The sequence below is a fragment of the Pecten maximus genome, chromosome 15 (genome assembly GCF_902652985.1).
Source record: "Pecten maximus chromosome 15, xPecMax1.1, whole genome shotgun sequence".
NCBI classification, from domain to species: Eukaryota; Metazoa; Mollusca; class Bivalvia; order Pectinida; family Pectinidae; genus Pecten; species Pecten maximus.
This window is the reverse complement of record NC_047029.1, coordinates 21,946,717-21,966,802: the sequence shown is the minus strand read 5'-3', so window position 1 is coordinate 21,966,802 and position 20,086 is coordinate 21,946,717. Positions and strand designations below refer to the sequence as shown.

The 20,086-nt window shown below is 37.2% G+C and overlaps 1 protein-coding gene across 1 annotated transcript; it reads left to right on the top strand.

Moving 5' to 3' along the window:
- The first annotated feature begins 1,851 nt into the window (after positions 1 to 1,851).
- On the top strand, positions 1,852 to 17,567 carry LOC117344026 (solute carrier family 43 member 3-like). Its single transcript, XM_033906621.1, has 10 exons — positions 1,852 to 2,635; positions 9,993 to 10,039; positions 10,916 to 10,992; positions 12,709 to 12,801; positions 12,932 to 13,181; positions 13,468 to 13,659; positions 13,836 to 13,937; positions 15,025 to 15,190; positions 16,343 to 16,463; positions 16,965 to 17,567. Exons 1-10 carry the CDS (start codon positions 2,313 to 2,315, stop codon positions 17,121 to 17,123), a joined length of 1,530 nt encoding a protein of 509 aa, XP_033762512.1. The 5' UTR covers positions 1,852 to 2,312; the 3' UTR covers positions 17,124 to 17,567.
- Positions 17,568 to 20,086: the final 2,519 nt, after the last annotated feature.

Genomic DNA, 20,086 nt, shown 5'->3' with positions numbered 1-20,086 from the left:
AAACCACCTGTACTATATATCTTATTGTAATTGATGGTATCAATAGGTTTTACCGCCGTGGGCTATTTGATTTAAACATTTGCCTAACCTTTGGGTCATCGTAAAAGCAACATTAAGACGTTTTAATTAACACATTGTACCGGTCAAACCTATATACTGCCCATTAAAACGTGTCTATATATGGCCAACGGTAGGTGTTGATTACCGGCCAGTATGTCCTGAGGGAGATATACATAAACTGTTTACTTCAAATATTTTACAAAAATGGCCATCAATGGTATGAGCAGCTAAATCTTTCACTGTGAACAATTTTGTAATCTTTTTTTCTATTGTCAGTTTTGATTATCTTCTTACCGCCGCACTATTTCTAAATTTACAAACTAATCGAATAATAACATTTTTTTAATTTTCAACTAGAAACGATTTTTTCAGTCATATTAATGAAAAGATAACATTAGTACGCATACCTTTTTTTATCCCTGGAAACTAGATATTTGGGAGAGATATGGGGTCATAATGTAAACAGATAGATTCAAAGTAACACATTTTACAGCGAAATATCAAAATAAAAATTACATTAAGTTACTGAAAAATACGTTGTTATTATCAATATATGATCGAATATGGGCTTTGTCAGTTTTGTTTTTAATGCGAACACACTGGAGAAAAAATATTACAAATTATAACATTATTTACGGCCTATTAGCACTGATAATGTGATAGGGGCCATACATGGCGATCAAATACGGTTATGAAACAAAGTAACATCCAGTAATTAAAATGTTTAAAGATGTGTAATTACACTCCCGCATATACATTGAAATGAAAATCGTTGCTATGGTTAGTCATATCCTTTGGCACAGACCAATACCGTAATTTCTTGCGTATTGCCCGCTCCGTTAGATTGCCCCCGCACTGACCAAAATTTGGTATTTATGTTTTTAATTCTGCAGATAGCCCGCTCCGTCGCATTGCCCGCGGGTTATCTGCTATATATATATAATAAATTGTTTTTATCCTTACGGACGAATTATAAAAGTAAAACAACGGAGAGTTGGTTTTTTATTTTACTATATATATATATACAAATAAACAACAAGAGCTGCGAAAGCGCTCGGGAACAAAGCAGAAATGTTTTACTGTTTTTATTTTTAATATTTTCAACCAATTACAAGGACATACTATATATTTTACTTATATATACCGGACGGACAATTACAATGTATGTTCATTTTTTGATTAGATTTTGTGAAAATCTGTATGTGTTCATATCATGCTTTTGATATATGTAGTATAGCCCGCAGTTTTCAATGGTTTTTGAAAACATTTCGTCAGATAGCCCGCTTCATCAGATAGCCCGCAGAAGGCAATTTTCAATGTTTAAAATCGTATAGCCCGAGGGCAATACGCAAGAAATTACGTTACCTTTTAGGTAGATCAAAACGTTGTATGTTGTTGAGTTTTTAAATGTGCTGTTATAATAACTATCTCTTGTTGGCTGTTGTTCAATGCAAATGTTTTTTACAATAAACATGCGATGCAGTGAAGCCTGTCTTCACACTACATTAAGTAAGAATGCCATATGTATGGAGGACCTAACCTAAGACGGGCAGATCACCAAACCCTTTTAAATCCAAACAGACAAGAAAAGTTGACAATGCTAAGTCTAATGTCATTTGTACCCCGGTGTAGTAAATAGATACATCGAATGGCCATAAAATAGTTAATGTGTAGCTCCTAAAACACGGGTACTAAAGTATAATAAATCAAAGAAAGGCCACCGGACATGCTTGACCCAACACGAATGAAAAACCATGGGTCAAAGGAAATGTCATTTGGACTAGTCCGCATCATGCGTACGGTCAATTTGTCTCATTATTCCGTTAGGTGTGTATTACAGATAGAAAGAGGACGAAAGTGAAACGGTTAATTCCTTTAAAGTCTGCTTAAAAAGTTGTCTCCATCCTGGAGAAAAATATGTACGGATTGTTTTAACTTCGACTGGACACGGTTGAACTGTATGGATATGTAATTCTTCAGATAATTTTGTTTACAATTGCAAGCTATTGCTTATAACTCATTTATTCTGCGGGGAAAAAATAGTTTAATAACTTTAAAAATACATATATGAGTATAGGCATCTTTGTATTGTTTACAAATCTAAAAGCAGAGTACAAAGCTTGACACCACAGAAGTTGGAACTTGGCAGCTGTTTATTGCCTGCTGCTTATTAATTTATTAAGTGTATACTGCATCTCATTTTCAAACCTTGAACGTGTTTACGTCAGCGTGTTCATTTTACCGACGACATCATGGCCATATCCTCCGATCGAAAAGCAGCCGTAGTATTGCTCAGTTTACTAGAAGTCTTATTGTTTGGCGGACTACAATATGGCTGGGTATCCTTACTTTACATAATAAAACAGGAGAAAGTGTTCGAAAACCTCTGTTTTAAAAGTAACAACGTCACTTCCGGAAATGGAAGTCTCAGTACTTCCGATGAAACTTGCTTGCCTCAGGATGAAAGGTTCAACTTAGTTTTCAGTATTGGAATAGCAGTGTTTACCTTGATATCTGCACTAACGGGACATCTTTACTACAAATTTGGTGTGAAGAAAGTAAGGGCACTAAGCATGTGAGTATGTAATTTGAAGTGATTTCGTTTTTCAAAATCTTGTGTAAAGTTCCGATATCTTATTTTCATTAATATATGTTTTGCATTCGCAATGCATATTTAAATACGCTTTATATCATCATTGTTCAGATAGTATGATCGTTTTGAATCAGTGCAAATATTTTAATTATTATGTCGTCTTGCATGGTTGAAAGCAAAGATGATCTACGATACCTTATTACGATACTTTGTTGTGGATCTATGAATTATACCTTTAAACGTGTTGTTTGCAACAGCCTTAATACTATCAAGTTTTCAAATTTATTTGCTGAAAAAAAAGTTAAAACGAAAATTAACAAGAGATCCCAGATGGATCTTGCCGCACACCATTGAGTGATCTATATCAGTCAATTGAAAGACTGATCTTTTCTCTTTTTTTTTCTTCTTCTTTCACTCTTCTTACAGAACATATAATACTTGATATACAGTAAAACAAGGTTATAGCGAGGGGACCAACTGAATCAGTTCGTTTCATTGATAGTTCGTATTACGTGTAGTTCGAATTTTATTGTTTTTTTTTTATAATTATAAAAACTTCGCTGTATGAAAATATTGAAATCAAAATACAAACAAACAAGTACAAATTAAAAGCGCTGTAATTATTTTAAGTCAGTTATAACCTTCTGCCGAAACTTCGCGTGAGGCAAGTGTGTACTAATGTACTAAAAACATCTGACGTATTATTTTGAGACTCCAGAAAACGCCTTGTCTCGTGTAAATAACCACTCGACGTAGCACCACTGATTACGGAATGTTCCTCCTGTCTCTATTTTCTTTTCATCTACACTGTCCGAAACGTTCAGAACGCCTTTTACAACATCTCCATCGGTCATCTCCGTAATATTACTGACGAAATCGGTCGCAGTGACCTTGACCCCGGCAGCGTCGTTTACATTAGCTCTCAGTCGCTTGATTGCCATTGCGAAACATACATGTACTGTGTAAACGCCGAGACATCTAAGAATGGATTAACATCGATAAAACAACTCGCTTTATTCAGTAGTCACACAACTCCAAAGTGAAAGATTGTGCATGTAGGGCGTAAGATTTGTACCTGCCGCCCCATTGCATGATCGTAAAAGGCGACTTATTTTGGTATCTTATCTTTTCTCTTCTTTCTTACCAACTTTTTTCTTCGTAATGTCTCCCTTGTACCCTGTATATGGTTATGGGATGGGGATCCCAACAGTTAAAAAATATATCCAGGAAACTAAATTCCTAGGCATAGAAAAAGACCTTAGGTTGTATTTTTTAACAGGATTATGTTCATCTCTTGATGCTCAGCAATGCTATATATGGTTATGGAATGGGGATAGCAACGGTTTTTAAAATACACTATGTTCCAGAGAAGTAGTAGTTTATAGCAATATAGCTAAATTGCTCCTTTTTGGCCCTGGGGGTGTACCCCCACCTTCTGAACCATTAGGAGTTCCAACATCTTACAGATCCTTCCAGTCAAAATAGGTTGATTTCAATAAGAAATTAAGAATTTTTTTTGTAAAATTGTTGACAACGGATGGACGACGGGCGCTACGGTATGACAAAAGCTCACAGCTTAAAATTGAGATAATGCAAATATGGGGGATTTTTATACCCCCGCAACGAAGTAAGGGGGTATACTGGAATCAGGTTGTCCGTCTCTCCATCTGTAGACACAACGATGTACCGACTACTCCTAAACTACTGATGGAATTTCAACGAAACTTTATGGCAATAATTTGGTTTGGTTTATTTTGTTTATGGACGGCCTCCCGTGAGTGCGACATGCATGCGTGTGGTGAGTGCGTAAGTGTGATTTGGTAGGCTGCGGTATGTTCGTGTTAAGTCTCCTTGTGATAGGCCGGAACTTTTGCCGATTTATAGTGCTACCTCACTGAAGCATACTGCCGAAGACACCCAGCAGGACACCCCACCCGGTCACATTATACTGACAACGGGCGAACCAGTCGTCCCACTCCTTGTATGCTGAGCGCTAAACAGGAGCAGCAACTACCATTTTTTAAGACTGGTATGTCTCGGCGAGGGGACAGAACCCAAAGCCTTCCTCACAGGGGCGAACGCTCATCTAAAGGCCAAAAGTGAGGCAGTGTCAAGGGAGACGTTAGGAAGAAGAAAGATGTTAAGAAAGAAATGCAATGGGGGCAGCAGGTACAAGTCTTACGCCCTACCTGCAGGGCAGCCCCTAGGGGTTAGTCAGGGCCAACATGTGCATACCATTAAACTGTCATCCCATGATCATAATGTCAACAAATTTAAAATGAATTCCAATAGAAATCCAACAAATCATCGTCAAAAATGTGATTTCCATATATAACCTATAGTAAAGTTAACCCCTCCACAGGGGCTTGGTTTGGTCTGGTTTGGTTTATTTGGTTTAACGTCCTTTTAACAGCTAAGGTCAAACGCGAGACCCCAGGGTCATGAAATCCACAATTTTGGTAAAGCACCTTAAGACCCTTCCATCTATGAAGAGGGTTCGATTCCACCATATCTGAGAGTAGAGAAGATTTTTGAAGTTTTAGTCAATTTATTCCTTTTTAGCCCCGCCCCTCAGGCCCCCTGCAGGTAGGGCGTAAGAATTGTACCTGCTGCCCACATTGCATGATCGTAAGAGGCGACTAAATTTGGGATCTTATCTTTTCTCTTCTTTCTGAACAACTTTCTTCTTCCTAATGTCTCCCTTGACAATGCCTCACTTTTGGTCTTCAGTTGAGCGTTCGCCCCTGTGAGGAAGGCTTTGGGTTCTGTCCCCTGGCCGAGACATACCAGAGTCATTAAAATGGTAGTTGCTACTCCTGCCTAGCGCTCATTATGGAGTGAGACGACTGGTTCGCCCGTTATCAGTATAATGTGACCGGGTGGGGTGTCCTGCTGGGTGTCTTCGGCAGTATGCTTCAGTAAGGTAGCACTATAAATCGGCTAAAGTTCCGGCCTATCACAAGGAGAATTAACAGGAACATACCGCAGCCTCCCAAAACACACATACGCACTCACCAAACGCATGCATGTCGCACGCATGGGAGGCCGTCCTTAAATGACCTAAGCTGTTAATAGGACGTTAAACAAAATAAACCAAACCAAACCAAACCCCTAGGGGGTGGGGACCATATAATTAATAATTGTGGTTGACCTTTAGCCGTAGAAGATTCATGCCAAATTTCATTTAATTTTGTTTAGTGGTTTTGGAGAAGAAGTCGAAAATTTGAATTGTTTTCGGACGCACGACGGTCGACGCTGGACAAAATGCGATTAGAATAGGTCACTTGTCACAGGTGACCTAAAACTATTGGCCCCATTAGCGAGATGCATTTGGTATTACTGAAGACCCTGTTTTATATCTTCTATGTATGTTGAATATGAGTGGTATGTCCGTTCTTTCTACCTGATCTGAAACTTTATTTTTCTGTCTATGCCTCAATTACATGACTATAACAGGGGTGTAAACAGATACAATACTGAGATCGCGGGTCACAATATAGACTCCATGTAGGCATTATATATTATGCCACTGGCATAGTATACAATGAAATGGGGTGTGGTGTTACATACGCATAATGGCAATCGAATAAGAAGGCTTACGAAAGGGTCACGGGAGGTGTTTTTGTGGTGACACGAACTTCATTTTCCAGACAGTATCACTGAAGTAAGAAATGTGATATACCATTTATTCCGCATTGAGCGATTTGTTAAATGGGTATATAGATGTAAAAAGATAATAGAATTTAGATGAGAAATGTGGGTGCAGTATCCATGACAATGTTCTAATTTGGTAAATGAGATTTGAGATACATGTAGATGAGTATGTTACACTACACTCATAAACAAATAACAATATATTTGTAATAAAAATCACCAAAAAAGTTTCGAGTTAATTCTTACGTCAAATATATTTTATTTGTGTTTGTTTATACGGTTGTTGGTGAACAGTAGCAGTCTTTTGTAAAACGATATATTTCCCCCCTATAGTTCATTTATTACAATTTGTAAGGATATGGACAGTTTTATATATCCTCCATATCTATACCAATATTTTACCTAGAGGAACATTTTAAAAACGTTTCTGTATTTATAATGTTGTGGCAGTTTGTGCCAAAGATCGACTATTAAGAAGCTGAAGTTGTTTTTTTTTTTTTTTTTTTTTTTCTTGCATTTTTCGTTGTTTTTGTTTTATAAGGAGTGGCCACTGGTTTTATTAAATTTGTGTATATGGAAAAAAGTTTTCCAACAAGCCTTTTGATTTCTATTTGGTGCGAGTGTTGGTCGAGTTGAGAACAGTATACTACTTCTGTATTCTTTCTGTAGTCCAATGTTTTGTCCATTACCTACGCTATTTGATTGTTCAGAAAACAAAATTATTTGTCCCATACCTGCAGGTAGGGCGTAAGAATTGTACCTGCTGCCCCCATTGCATGATCGTAAGAGGCGACTAAATTTGGGATCTTATCTGTTCTCTTCTTTCTTAACAACTTTCTTCTTCCTAATGTCTCCCTTGACTATGCCTCACTTTTGGCCTTTAGTTGAGCGTTCGCCCCTGTGAGGAAGGCTTTGGGTTCTGTCCCCTGGCCGAGACATACCAGAGTCTTTAAAAAATGGTAGTTGCTACTCCTGCTTAGCGCTCAGCATATTTGGAGTGGGACGACTGGTTCGCCCGTTGTCAGTATAATGTGACCGGGTGGGGTGTGCTGCTGGGTGTCTTCGGCAGTATGCTTCAGTGAGATAGCACTATAAATCGGCAAAAGTTCCGGCCTATCACAAGGAGACTCAACACGAACATACCACAGCCTCCCAAAACACACATACCCACTCACCACACGCATGTATGTCGCACACACGGGAGGCCGTCCTTAAATGACCTTAGCTGTTAATAGGACATTAAACAAAATAAACCAAACCAAACCAAACCCATTATGAAAACGGAAAGCACAGCTTACTAATACATAGAATATAACAAATTTTGTTCTCCGTGAAAATGACCCGTATTTGAGACTTACTACTTTTAGTGAAACTGGGTCCTGGTCACAATATAGACTATGTAGGCATTATATATTATGCCACTGTCATACTACAATGAAGGGGGGGTGTGGTGTTACATACGCATAATGACAATCGAGGGAGATGGTTTACAAAAGGGTCACGGGAGGTGTTTTTTTTTGTGGTGACGTGAACTTCATGTTCCAGACAGTATCACCGAGGTAAGAAATGTGAGATACCATTTATTCCGCATGGAGCGATTTGTTAAATGGGTATATAGATGTAAAAAGATAATGGAATATAGACGAGAGATGTGGGTGCAGTATCCATGACAATGTTCTAATGGTGAATGAGATTTGAGATACATGTAAATAAGTATTTTACACTACACTTGTACTGTAATATGTTCAGGAGCAGTTTATATAATTATACATAGAACCTGTAAATAATCATATCTACATGTACACATGTTAGCTAATTTGCCAGTAAGTAGATAGACCTCGGTTCTCTAAACTTGGATGCTATCTATACCATGTTCATGTAATACTGGTTGTATCCAATTATCTTCTTGTAGTTCTAATTAATGTGGTGTTTACATGTAGACGTCAGGTCACGAACCCCATAACCATATTAAGTTAGGGGAAATATATCTGTCCGGCCGATGCACATCATGATTATTATAAAAGAGTAGCCTTCGATTCATGATAATGTCGCTCCTCCCGTCTGCGAACGGACACAACCTATACCTACATGCATCAATGTCACAGAGGAACCAACAATCTACGACTTCATCTTTATTCTACAACTACACATCTATACCACAAAATACACTAAGAATTATTATATTTTACACTCATAAACAAGTAACAATATATTTGTAATAAAAATCACCAAAAAAAGTTACAATTTTCTTACGTCAAATAATTTTATTTAGCGTTTGTTTATACGGTTATTGGTAAACAGTAGCAGTCTGTTGTAAAACGATTTTTGTTTTAATAGAAAAAAGTACACGAGTATTATGTTTCGTCTGCTGTGAATCACTGAATGATGATTGCACACAACTAGGTTAACTTCAGTAAGAAAAAAGCGTTAGAATTTAACAAAACGTCAAATGGGTCGATGTCAGAGTTTAACACAAAAACCAATGCCATGTGGCAGTAGCTATTCTGAATGATGCAAAGCCGTTCGTTGCTCCATGATCATCCTTTAACAATTTAATAACTGAACACATACTTACACGCATGCATCTCGAACACAGAGGAGGCCGTCCTTAAATGACTTGAGGTATCGATAGGATGTTAAACAATACAAACCAAACCTATTTTATCTTTATTTTGTTTATTCCGAACTACCGTTCCCTCTATCATTTTTACGCTGTATGTAATAGATACATAATGGGTACGAGTGATGTATCGGATATATCACACGAGTGCGTAGCACGAGTGTGATATATGCGATACGTCACGAGTACCCATTTTGTATCTGTTTTATCCAATGACAGCCGAGGTTTTGTCACTCACGTGCCTAGGGGTGGAGCTATAAAATTGATCAGAACCTGTCACTGTGATATGTTTCCCGCCAATTTCTGACACGTTTTGTTTTCTGTCACAGTAGCCCATTCATTTCTAGTGAGACTGTCAACCATGACGGATCAGGTACTGATCACTGATGTCGATGTGTTCACTGACCTCGACGATATAACATTATCACAGGCCGTAGACAAGTATGAGTATGAACTGGAAGATAGTGACACGGTAGCTACTGACATTGGATTATTTGATACCAAGGAATTAACTCAACCAATAGGTGTAAATAAACTGAATGGTAATGTGAAAAACATGTGAAAGACTGCAGGATTCGAGGGAAATTACACAAACCGCTCCGGAAAGAGGACCTGCGCTACTTCCCTTTACCAAGCAGGTAAGTCTAAAATCATATCGTTTGAACAAATTGTGAAATGAAATATTTTTCGTAAATTTCGACGTTGACAATGTCACAAAATCCTTTCAAAATCTGTGAAATTATTTATATACATCGATGAATCGGTTAATCGGTATTTTTATCCAAGCGTCCTGTTATCATTTTCATCACTATTTTGTTTATGATAGGATTTTTGTGCAACGAAAGTATATTGTTACATTTGGCGTAATCTGTATAACCATTTTTTTTAAATGTTTATTGAGTAACATATTCCCTAAACGTCACATCGATTTAACAAATGCCTGTCACAAAAGTAAACTGTTTCGTTTTCTATTGTAAAATGTATTATTTTTTAAAACGGATTTGCAGATCATTAAACACTCTTAACCATCATAAAATTTTGATTTCTAATTGTGTTGTGTTTCAGAACTGTCCTTGTTGCAGGCGTGATCAGTTTCGGCTTTACATCCCAAGGTATGTTATTGAAATTGTATTGCTGTAGTGGTGTTTAAATATTATCAAAAGTCACCCGTGACGCGAAGATATAGGAATCACCTGACCGATTTCGTCGATTATTACTTGGTACATCCTCTTCTTTCCACACTAAGACACCTCGCAGTATATTCAAGTGAGGAACCAGTATAAAGTACGAATATACAGCAGACTCACAACATTCACAACATGCATGCATCTCTGACACGGGAGTCCGTCCTTAAATGACCATAGCTGTTTTTAACAGGACGTTATCAACAAGAGGAATTAGAATAATTTGATTTTTGGCATTGGTTTATGTAGTATGTAGTAATGTCGTTTAAATGCCAATTCCTGAGAAGTAGGACAAAGGCCTGTCTGATATTACAGCATTTATAATATAACTTATATCCAGTTAAATAATACAGCATTTGCTATAACTTATATCCAGTTGAATTAGAGAAGCGATACAGATATTAAGGCAAATTGTCAAAATCTTCGGTAAAGATGGACAAACCACTATGTTAACATATAATGGATTTAAATAGGACTACTTTCAGAAAAACTGAGCTTGTAAAATTTAAAAGCATAGTTTATCCGCGTCCAAATAAATAAAATGTTGATGGTGTTCTGCAAAAGTAGAGTTGCATTGGTTTGGTTTTATTTGTTTAACATCAAAGGTCATTTAAGAGTTGCATTGAAATGCTCTCTTCATCTTGTTGCAACTAACGGCATAAATGCACCAAACGTACCAGGACAAAATCAGAGACGGCCATTAACACGTACGATACGATGACGACGTAAAATGGGATTTAACACTCGCATTATACTGTAGTGATTAATGCTATACTGCAATTGAAAGTGTTGTATATTTTGCAGAGATTCCCTGGCTAGTTCTTCCTGGAATAGTGTTTGTGGGCGTGGCAGGACTTTCATTGCTCATATCTAACATGCAGGTAAGTCAGAACAAATATGTGATACCATATTCATCTTCAGGGAATCGATGCGCTGCAGGTAAGGCGTGATAATTGTACCTGCTGCTACCATTGTATGATAGAGGTGACTAAATTTGGGGTGCTCTCTTCTTATTAAATACGGTCATGCTCTTAATCTCATGACTACCATATTTTTGGCAATAACTTAACTTTGCCCCCGTGAGGAAGGCTTTGGGTTCTCTCCCCGATTGACACATACTAGAGCCTTTAAACTATTTTTATACAACTGCTATACGCTCATAATTGGAGTAAGACGACTGTGTTCACCCTTGGTCGGTACGTGGCCAGATAAGATATCTGCTGGATGTCTTCGGCGGTATGCTTCAGCAAGTTAAAACTATAAAGTAAGCATCCTAGCTATCACATGGAGACAAACTTCAACAAACAGTGGATTCCAGAAACATGCAATAATTTTTCTCTTCTTTCTGAACAACTTTCTTCTTCCTAATGTCTCGTTTGACAATGCCTCACTTTTGGTCTTCAATTGAGCGTTCGCCCCGAGAAGAAGGCTTTGGGTTCTGTCCCTGGCCGAGACATACCAGAGTCATTAAAATGCTAGTTGCTACACCTCCTTAGCACTCAGCATATTAGGAGTGGGACGACTGGTTCGCCCGTTGTCCGTATAATATGACTGGGTGGGGTGTCCTGTTCGGTGTCTTCGGCAGTATGCTTAAGTGAGTTAGCACTATAAATCGGAAAAAAATCCGGCCTATTACAAGGAGATTTAACACGAACATACAGCAGCCTCCCAAAACACACATACGCACTCACCACACCAATGCATGTCGCACGCACGGGAGGCCGTTCTTAAATGACCTTAGCTGTTAATAGGACGTTAAACAAAACAAACCAAACCACACCCAATGCATCTCACACACAAGTGATGCCGTCTTTAAATGATCATATATGTGCGTAGGACTGTTAACAGTACTAAAATTAATCGAGGGATTTGTTTGGTTTAGTATTGCTGAACGTACTTTGACAGCTCAGGTCATATAAGGACGGCTAACCCTGTGTGTTTAGAGATAAGCACCATGTATGCGCTTGTCTCCTTGTGATAGCGCAGAACTAATGCTGACTTTATAGTGATACCCCGCTGAAGCGAAAAGCCGAAAACACCAAGCAGGACACCCCATCCGATCAAATTTAGGGAATCTATGTTTTTTCGGAAGCCGGAATGCACATTTATCTAACGGCTCTATTATTGCTTGTTCCTATTGCGAAAGTGGCTAGTATTAATGAATTATCGAATCTCACTGAAGAGCATCCCATTATGGAACAACTTACTCTGCCTTCTTGGTATGAGATATTACAAAATGCAGTTCCTTGTAGATTGTTGTATTTATGAAATGACCCAAGAAACCTATGGAGTAAATAGACGTACAAAACCACTCCCATAATTTAATAATTGACATCTGATGATTCGATGTAATAAATGAGTGTTACCTTTGTACTACTTCACACAAATTACCAGATTGTTCACTGTTTCACCATTCAGAGTGAAGTTGGGAGACGGTGGGGACAGAATTATGAAATTCATCAATAAATAAGTGTAAATGAATAAATATTATGCGTGCTGCACGTGCACATACATACATTCCTAGCACTGACATTTCGCGCGATAATTTAAATGATGTATATTAACGCTTTGTTTCATTTGTTTACGTTTACTAACAGGTGGCAGTATTGTTACCGAAGGCATCTTCCGTTTACATTGGTCTCCTGAGTGGTTGTTACGACTCATCTGTTGTCACGCAGATGGCTGTCAAGGTAATAATATTTCTTTGACGACATTTTATATTGAAAGGATAGTTGTTAATGTTTTGTAGATGGCGGAGAAATTATAAATCGATAAATAATTATATAGAAATAATAAAGATACGTTTCTTTTCTCGTACAGGCCCTGTATGAAAACGGAATTAGCCACGCGTACTCTTACATGGGTGTCGCCATTTTGTGTGTTGTCATATCTGGTCTTTGTACTCTAATTCATCCTGGATTAGAGAATAAATCATCAACGTCTGCAAACGCAGACGACGTCGTAAAAGACATGGGTGACAATGTTAAACCTATCGGAAGTATTAATGCCTCTTTCAATAATGACGAAAAACATTTAAAAGTCCTACCTGCGGAAACAACAGCAGACAAAGGTAATTATTTAAATTGATCTACTATGTCAGACTCCTACCATACTAATATATAGGCCAAAATTGTATTCATTACAAGTACATCGAGATACACATTGGCTTTTATCCATACTATTGTTAAAGGAATATCTCAAATAATGCTAATGACATTATCCTAACGAACTTTTACATGTTACATGTAACGCGGGTCGCAATAAAATGGAAATATAACAAATTAAAAAAACACATTTGTATCTTACATTCATTGAATTGTAATAAAAATTTACTGCTATACGCCTTTTCAAAACAGAAATTGTATACGACAACCAAGTGTCTCCATTTGCATCTGATGACATCAAATCACCTTCAATTGGATCCATTATATGTTCCCGTCTATACATCCTTCACGTGCTGTGGATGAGCGCCCTGTTGTTGAGGTTCTACTATTTTATCGGGTCGATAAATAGATTGCTAGAGCAGACTCTGGAAAATGATAGACAGGGTGAGTAAATTATCATGTCTTAGGTTCACACCTCTCAAACATCAATCTTATCAACATCTATATTTTAATTAGATTGTTCAAACATAAAATAGGTCTTGCACAGACATAATGAGATAATCTTTCCCAATATAAACATCAATAGAATGCTAATTCCTCAGTTTCCGATTTGTTCTTAGTGAGCTATTTCACCGACGTCATGGCTTATACCATGTTAGGAGGAATGGCGTCATCATTCATTGCTGGCCAGGTGTTTCAGGTGCAGAATAAGTGGTTTACAGGTAAGCAGTATATGAATCATTGTTATGCAGGAACGTAGTATAATAATCGGATGTTGTCATCAAGGTGAATGGTATAGTAATCGGGCTTCATTCAGGTCAGTAGTATAATTGGCAGATGCTGCATAGGCAAATGGTAAAATAATAGGATATTGTACATATAAATGTACAATAATCATTGATATACAGGTAAAAGTATGATAAGTTTGATAGAGGTCAGTTGTACGATGTATAAATCGGGTGTTGGTTACGAAGTACAGGGCAGGAGAAATGATCTTAAGAGGCGACTAAATTTGGGATCTAAACTTTGCTCTTCCTAATGTCTCCCTTGATAAAACTTCACTTTTGACTTTTAGTTGAGCGTTCGCTTCTTTGAGGAAGGCTTTGGGTTCTGTCCCCTAGCCGAGACATACCAGAGTCTTTAAAAATGGTAGTTGCTATTCCTGCTTAGCGCTCAGCATATTTGGAGTGGGACGACTGGTTCGCCCGTTGTCAGTATAATGTGACCTGGCTTGGGTGTGCTGCTGGGTGTCTTCGGCAGTATGCTTCAGTGAGGTAGCACTATAAATTGGCAAAAGTTCCGGCCTATCACAAGGAGAATTAACAGGAACATACCGCAGCCTCCCAAAACACACATACGCACTCACCACACGCATGTATGTCGCACGCACGGGAGGCCGTCCTTAAAATGACCTTAGCTGTTAATAGGACGTTTAACAAAATAAACCAAACCAAACCCAACCAATTATAAAGGTAAGTAGTATTATCGTTAGGTGTTAAGATAAGTATTTTAATCTCGGTAATACAGGTAAGTGGTATTATAATATTTGCTATACAGGTAAGTGATATTGCAATCTCTGTTATACAGGTAAGTGGTATGAAAGTCTGTTTTTGTACAGGTACATGTGTACGTTGTATAATCAGGTATATGTTTACATTAGTAAATGAAGACAATTCATGTATATTCTAGTATATACATCTGATATATACATAATCAGTATACATGTGTTATTATATTGTTTAAATTCGTACTTAAATATAAATACATGAAATATTAAATGAATCTTTGCGAATTATATTCATTTACTAGGAACGATGAAAACGGTGGTTCCCCTGGCAGTAACGTCATGTCTTGGTATTCTGTTATCCTCGCTCTCCTTTGTGACCTCGACGACAGTTCTTTACGCTGATTTCGTTGTGCTGACGTTTTTCCGGTCCTTTGTTTACAGCGTTAACATGGATTTCGTCATAATCTCGTGAGTAATGTAGTCTTTTTTTAACAATAAAAATGCCTCCGTGGTATTTTACATTCACCGAAGATTTACCTCTTAATTTCATAAAAAAAATCTAGATTTTTATTCATCTTTCTTGCACCTATTCAAAATAAAGTGACTTTCAATAATTTTACACTGATGGTTCTAAGGACTTTTTTGGATGCTGCAGCCCTGGAAAGTCGGCTTACGAATGATTTAATATATTCTGCATAAGCTCAAGCTATATAGAATGTGTTCTTCCACCAACACATTCAAAACTTCATTTTACTTATTTTAATCCGTGTATAGGCTAACTGTATTTTGAACATTACGATGACAAAATGAACGGAATCAGTATGTAGATTGGTCAATTGTCGCCTTCCAAAAGATAGTTGCCGGGACGAGGTTTTCCTTGCTCGCTGCTATGCAGATAGGGTGTAAGAACGGTACCTGCTTACCTACATTTGTTGATCGTTAGAGGCGACTGAATTTTGGAAATATTTGTTCTCCTGTATCTTTACAATTTTTTTCTTCATAATATCTCACTTGAGAATGTCTAGCTTTCGGAGCACTATAAATCGGCAAAAGTTCCGGCCTATCACAAGGAGACTTAACACGAACATACCGCAGCCTCCCAAAAACACACATACGCACTCACCACACGCATGCATGTCGCACGCACTGGGAGGCCGTCCTTAAATGACCTTAGCTGTTAATAGGACGTTAAACAAAATAAACCGAACCAACCAAAGGGACGTCGTATACTTAGATTATGACGTACATTCGTGGAAGCAACACAAATAACAACCGAGAGAGTACCGAACTGTCATTTCTTATCGTTTAATACAATGTTGCCAAAAATAGCTAAAACTGATGCAAAACAAAATAGTTTCGTTATATGACGATAATTGCAGCGATTGATTATAAACGTAAATGATTTATAGGTAGCCATGTGTCACCGTCTTCAGCGTTGTAAACAGTGATCTAAACTATTGCTGCAGTTGCTGTATACTGTTTTTAAGGCCGATATCGATTACCGGAATTAGTTTATTTGAGCTAAAACCATGTAAACACTAGTAAATACCTTAATGCATCCGTATTCGTTGAGCATGACGTTGAGATCGGGTAGCTTATATTTTAATATCGTTCTTCCAGGTTTCCACAGAAATTCATGAGTGTGTTGTATGGTCTCGTTATTTCCGTTTCTGGTATGCTGAGCTTGACACAGTATGCCTTGTTCACATGGACAACGCGGTACGAGGATGCGATGAATCACGTAAGCTGACATACTTATATTATGTAATTTCGATAAAAAGTAATATATTTGTTTTCATTGTAATGGAAATAATTTTTTTTTTTAAATATAGGATAGACAAACTGATCACTTGTCATTTTAGAATCAAAACGTTCTTACTGTGTTATCAGTAAACAGAACTATTTGAACTGAATTTGTTAATAAACTGTAAAAGTAATCCCACAATATAATGATGCATTACTATTTTGGTTTTGGGGGAAATGCGATTAACATTTTAACATTATACATAAGAAATACATTATACTGAACTATTGATTTGAATCGACCTAAATAGCTAGGTTACTAGGTCTTAACTATTTAAGAACAATTCTTTCTCATAAGCTTAAATCAAAGAGTGTATAAATAATCGATTGCATATTTGAAAATTTACTAAGCAGTATACGGTAATATTGTGTTTTCCTAATTTTTAAAATCATTTGATTTGTCAAGATTAATCACATCACAAGTTTCGCTCTCTTTCAGGTAAATATTTTCCTACTGTGTTTATCGGTTATCTCCCTTCTACATCCGATCCTTATATTCACGAGCCAGAAAAAGCCACCACGAAAACAATACGTTGACACTATCATTAAATGCAGTGTGGATTCCAGAAACAAATATGGACATTCAACGAAGTTATGATCAATTGTGTTCAAAGATTGGACTATTACTCTTACGTTAATGCCTTTCCACTGCATGTCAACATGCATGTTTATGTAGATATTAATATATTTCAAGAGTGATAGAAACCGATATACACTACTTTCCACTGCATGTCAACATGCATGTTTATGTAGATATCAATATATTTCAAGAGTGAGATAGGAACCGATACACTATATAATTTACTGACAGTCCTTTTTAGCAGTTTTCTTGCTGGCCCGAAAACAGCAAAATATATACAATTATCAATGTATTATTGTATGTATTGGTCGTATATCTTGTTTAAGGAACTATTTATTTTGTTTTCTTAAACTATAGAATATTTCTTATGTACGATGTGTATGTATGCGTAATCCCGGTGTTTTAAATAGGTGTTACCTTTGACAATAAATATGAACATGGAAGGACGGCTTTATACGTTTATTGGATTTTCAACATTTTTTCTTATATATGTACCGGGTACCGTGGTGTTTTAAGGGTTTAGCGTCCTCCCAAGCCTGGGTCATATGAGGACGGTGTCAAGAAGGCGCTTATAGAAGAAAAAATCACAGAAAGACAGTGCATGGAGTCTAAAAAGCAATAGAATCAAATGTCAAACTTATTTAAATTGTAAAAGTATACGTAATTACTTCTTCAGGAGTAGCATATATTTAGTATATTTATTGCCACCCTTGACAACACAATACAGCTTTGTGTTGATTTTTTTATTTCGTTTTCCTTTTTATATGTCACATTACATTGAGAATTTTGCCGTATTTTGCATGGGTCTACAACAATTCATTAAAATGTTTGAGGACATTCGAACTCCAGAATTATCGTACATAGAATATGCTCTTTTATTACATCCCTGGTTATTACATCCCTGGTTATAACATCCCTGGTTATTACATCCCTGGTTATTACATCCCTGGTTATTACATCCTGGTTATTACATCTCTGTTATTACATCCCTGTTATTACATCCCTGGTTATTACATCCCTGGTTATTACATCCGTTATTACATCCCTGTTATTACATCCCTGGTTATTACATCCTGGTTATTACATCCCTGGTTATTACATCCCTGTTATTACATCCCTGTTATTACATCCCTGTTATTACATCCCTGGTTATTACATCCCTGTTTTTACATCCCTGGTTATTACATCCCTGGTTATTACATCCCTGTTATTACATCCCTGGTTATTACATCCCTGGTTATTACATCCCTGTTATTACATCCCTGGTTATTACATCCCTGTTATTACATCCCTGTTATTACATCCCTGGTTATTACATCCCTGGTTATTACATCCCTGGTTATTACATCCTGGTTATTACATCCTGGTTATTACATCCCTGTTATTACATCCGTTATTGCATCCCTGGTTATTACATCCCTGTTATTACATCCCTGGTTATTTCATCCCTGGTTATTACATCCGTTATTGCATCCCTGGTTATTACATCCCTGGTTATTACATCCCTGTTATTACATCCCTGTTATTACATCCCTGGTTATTACATCCCGCTTATTACATCCCTGGTTATTACATCCCTGTTATTACATCCCTGGTTATTACATCCCTGTTATTACATCCCTGTTATTACATCCCTGTTATTACATCCCTGGTTATTACATCCCTGTTATTACATCCCTGGTTATTACATCCCTGGTTATTACATCCCTGGTTATTACATCCCTGGTTATTACATCCCTGTTATTACATCCCTGGTTATTACATCCCTGTTTATTATATCCCTGTTATTACATCCCTGTTATTATATCCCTGTTATTACATCCCTGGTTATTACATCCCTGTTATTACTCTGCACTTGTTTGATCAGGCATCAGAACAATTAATAAAATATTCCGTCTTAATTATACATTGTATACTCGTCACTTACAATTAAACATTTTTTTAAAATCGTCAGTAGTTATATTTAATTAGTTCATGGACTATTAAAATCTGCGAATAAGAAATACCAATGCTCGATTTCAACTGGCATCCATTTTTGCTTCGCAATTGTTTTAAGTTGCATTTATAATTAAACTAATTAAATTAATTTAATTAAAGTTTTTAAATATATTTATTATTAATAACTTGCCCGTCTGTTTTGTTTGTTTTCTCGACCAGATTTGAATGCAAGGTGTTCGACGTCCGTGGTCACGTGACCGACACGAAGGACTACATTAACACTTGTTCAGTAAATATTGCTAGAGCACCCGATTAACGTATTTTGCCGTACAAACAAACGTAATATACTTGTTCATCGTACTTAGAAACCGAGGAAAAGTATTAAACTGGTACTCATTGATAATCGAAACTTTTACATGAAATCTTTTTAAAATAAAAAAATTATTTCAAATTTTGTTTTACTTTTCTTAACTTGAAATGTGTTATTGCCGTTACTCCTTTCTTTGCTCATTTGTACTCTATCAGGTAGTTATTGATTTTCTTTTAAAGTTTCATTTCCTTTTTAGCTCACCTGGTAAGGCGAGCTTATGTCTTACCGTGGCGTCAGGCGTCCGTCCGTCCGTCCGTCAACACAATTGACTTCCTCTGAACCGCTGATCATAATTCAACCAAATTTGGTAGGAAGCATCCCCAGGTGGATGGGCCTCAAATTTATACATATGATGGGGCTGACCCCGACCCCCCTCCCCTCCCCTCCCCAGGGGCCTGAGGGGTGGGGCCAAAAGGGGTCCATTTGGCAATATTGATATTTCAGTGGTAGCATCCCTAGGTGGCTGGGATTCAAATTTATATATATGATGGGGCTGACACCCAAGGGGCCTTAGGGGTGGGGCCAAAAGGGGTCTATTTGGCAATATTTAAGATATTACCGACTTCTAACATTCTTACTTCTGAGTATATTGCTATAAAAGAATTATTGCATTTTTGAAACAAGTAAGATCAAGAGATGAACACAGTCCTGATGTAAACAAATAAGCCCAGGG

Coding starts and splice junctions, on each gene's coding strand:
- LOC117344026 (XM_033906621.1), top strand. CDS start 2,313: ATGGCCATATCCTCCGATCGAAAAGCAGCCGTAGTATTGCTCAGTTTA. Junction 2,636..9,992: donor AAAGTAAGGGCACTAAGCAT/GTGAGTATGTAA, acceptor GTTGTGTTTCAG/AACTGTCCTTGTTGCAGGCG. Junction 13,182..13,467: donor GGAAACAACAGCAGACAAAG/GTAATTATTTAA, acceptor TTTTCAAAACAG/AAATTGTATACGACAACCAA.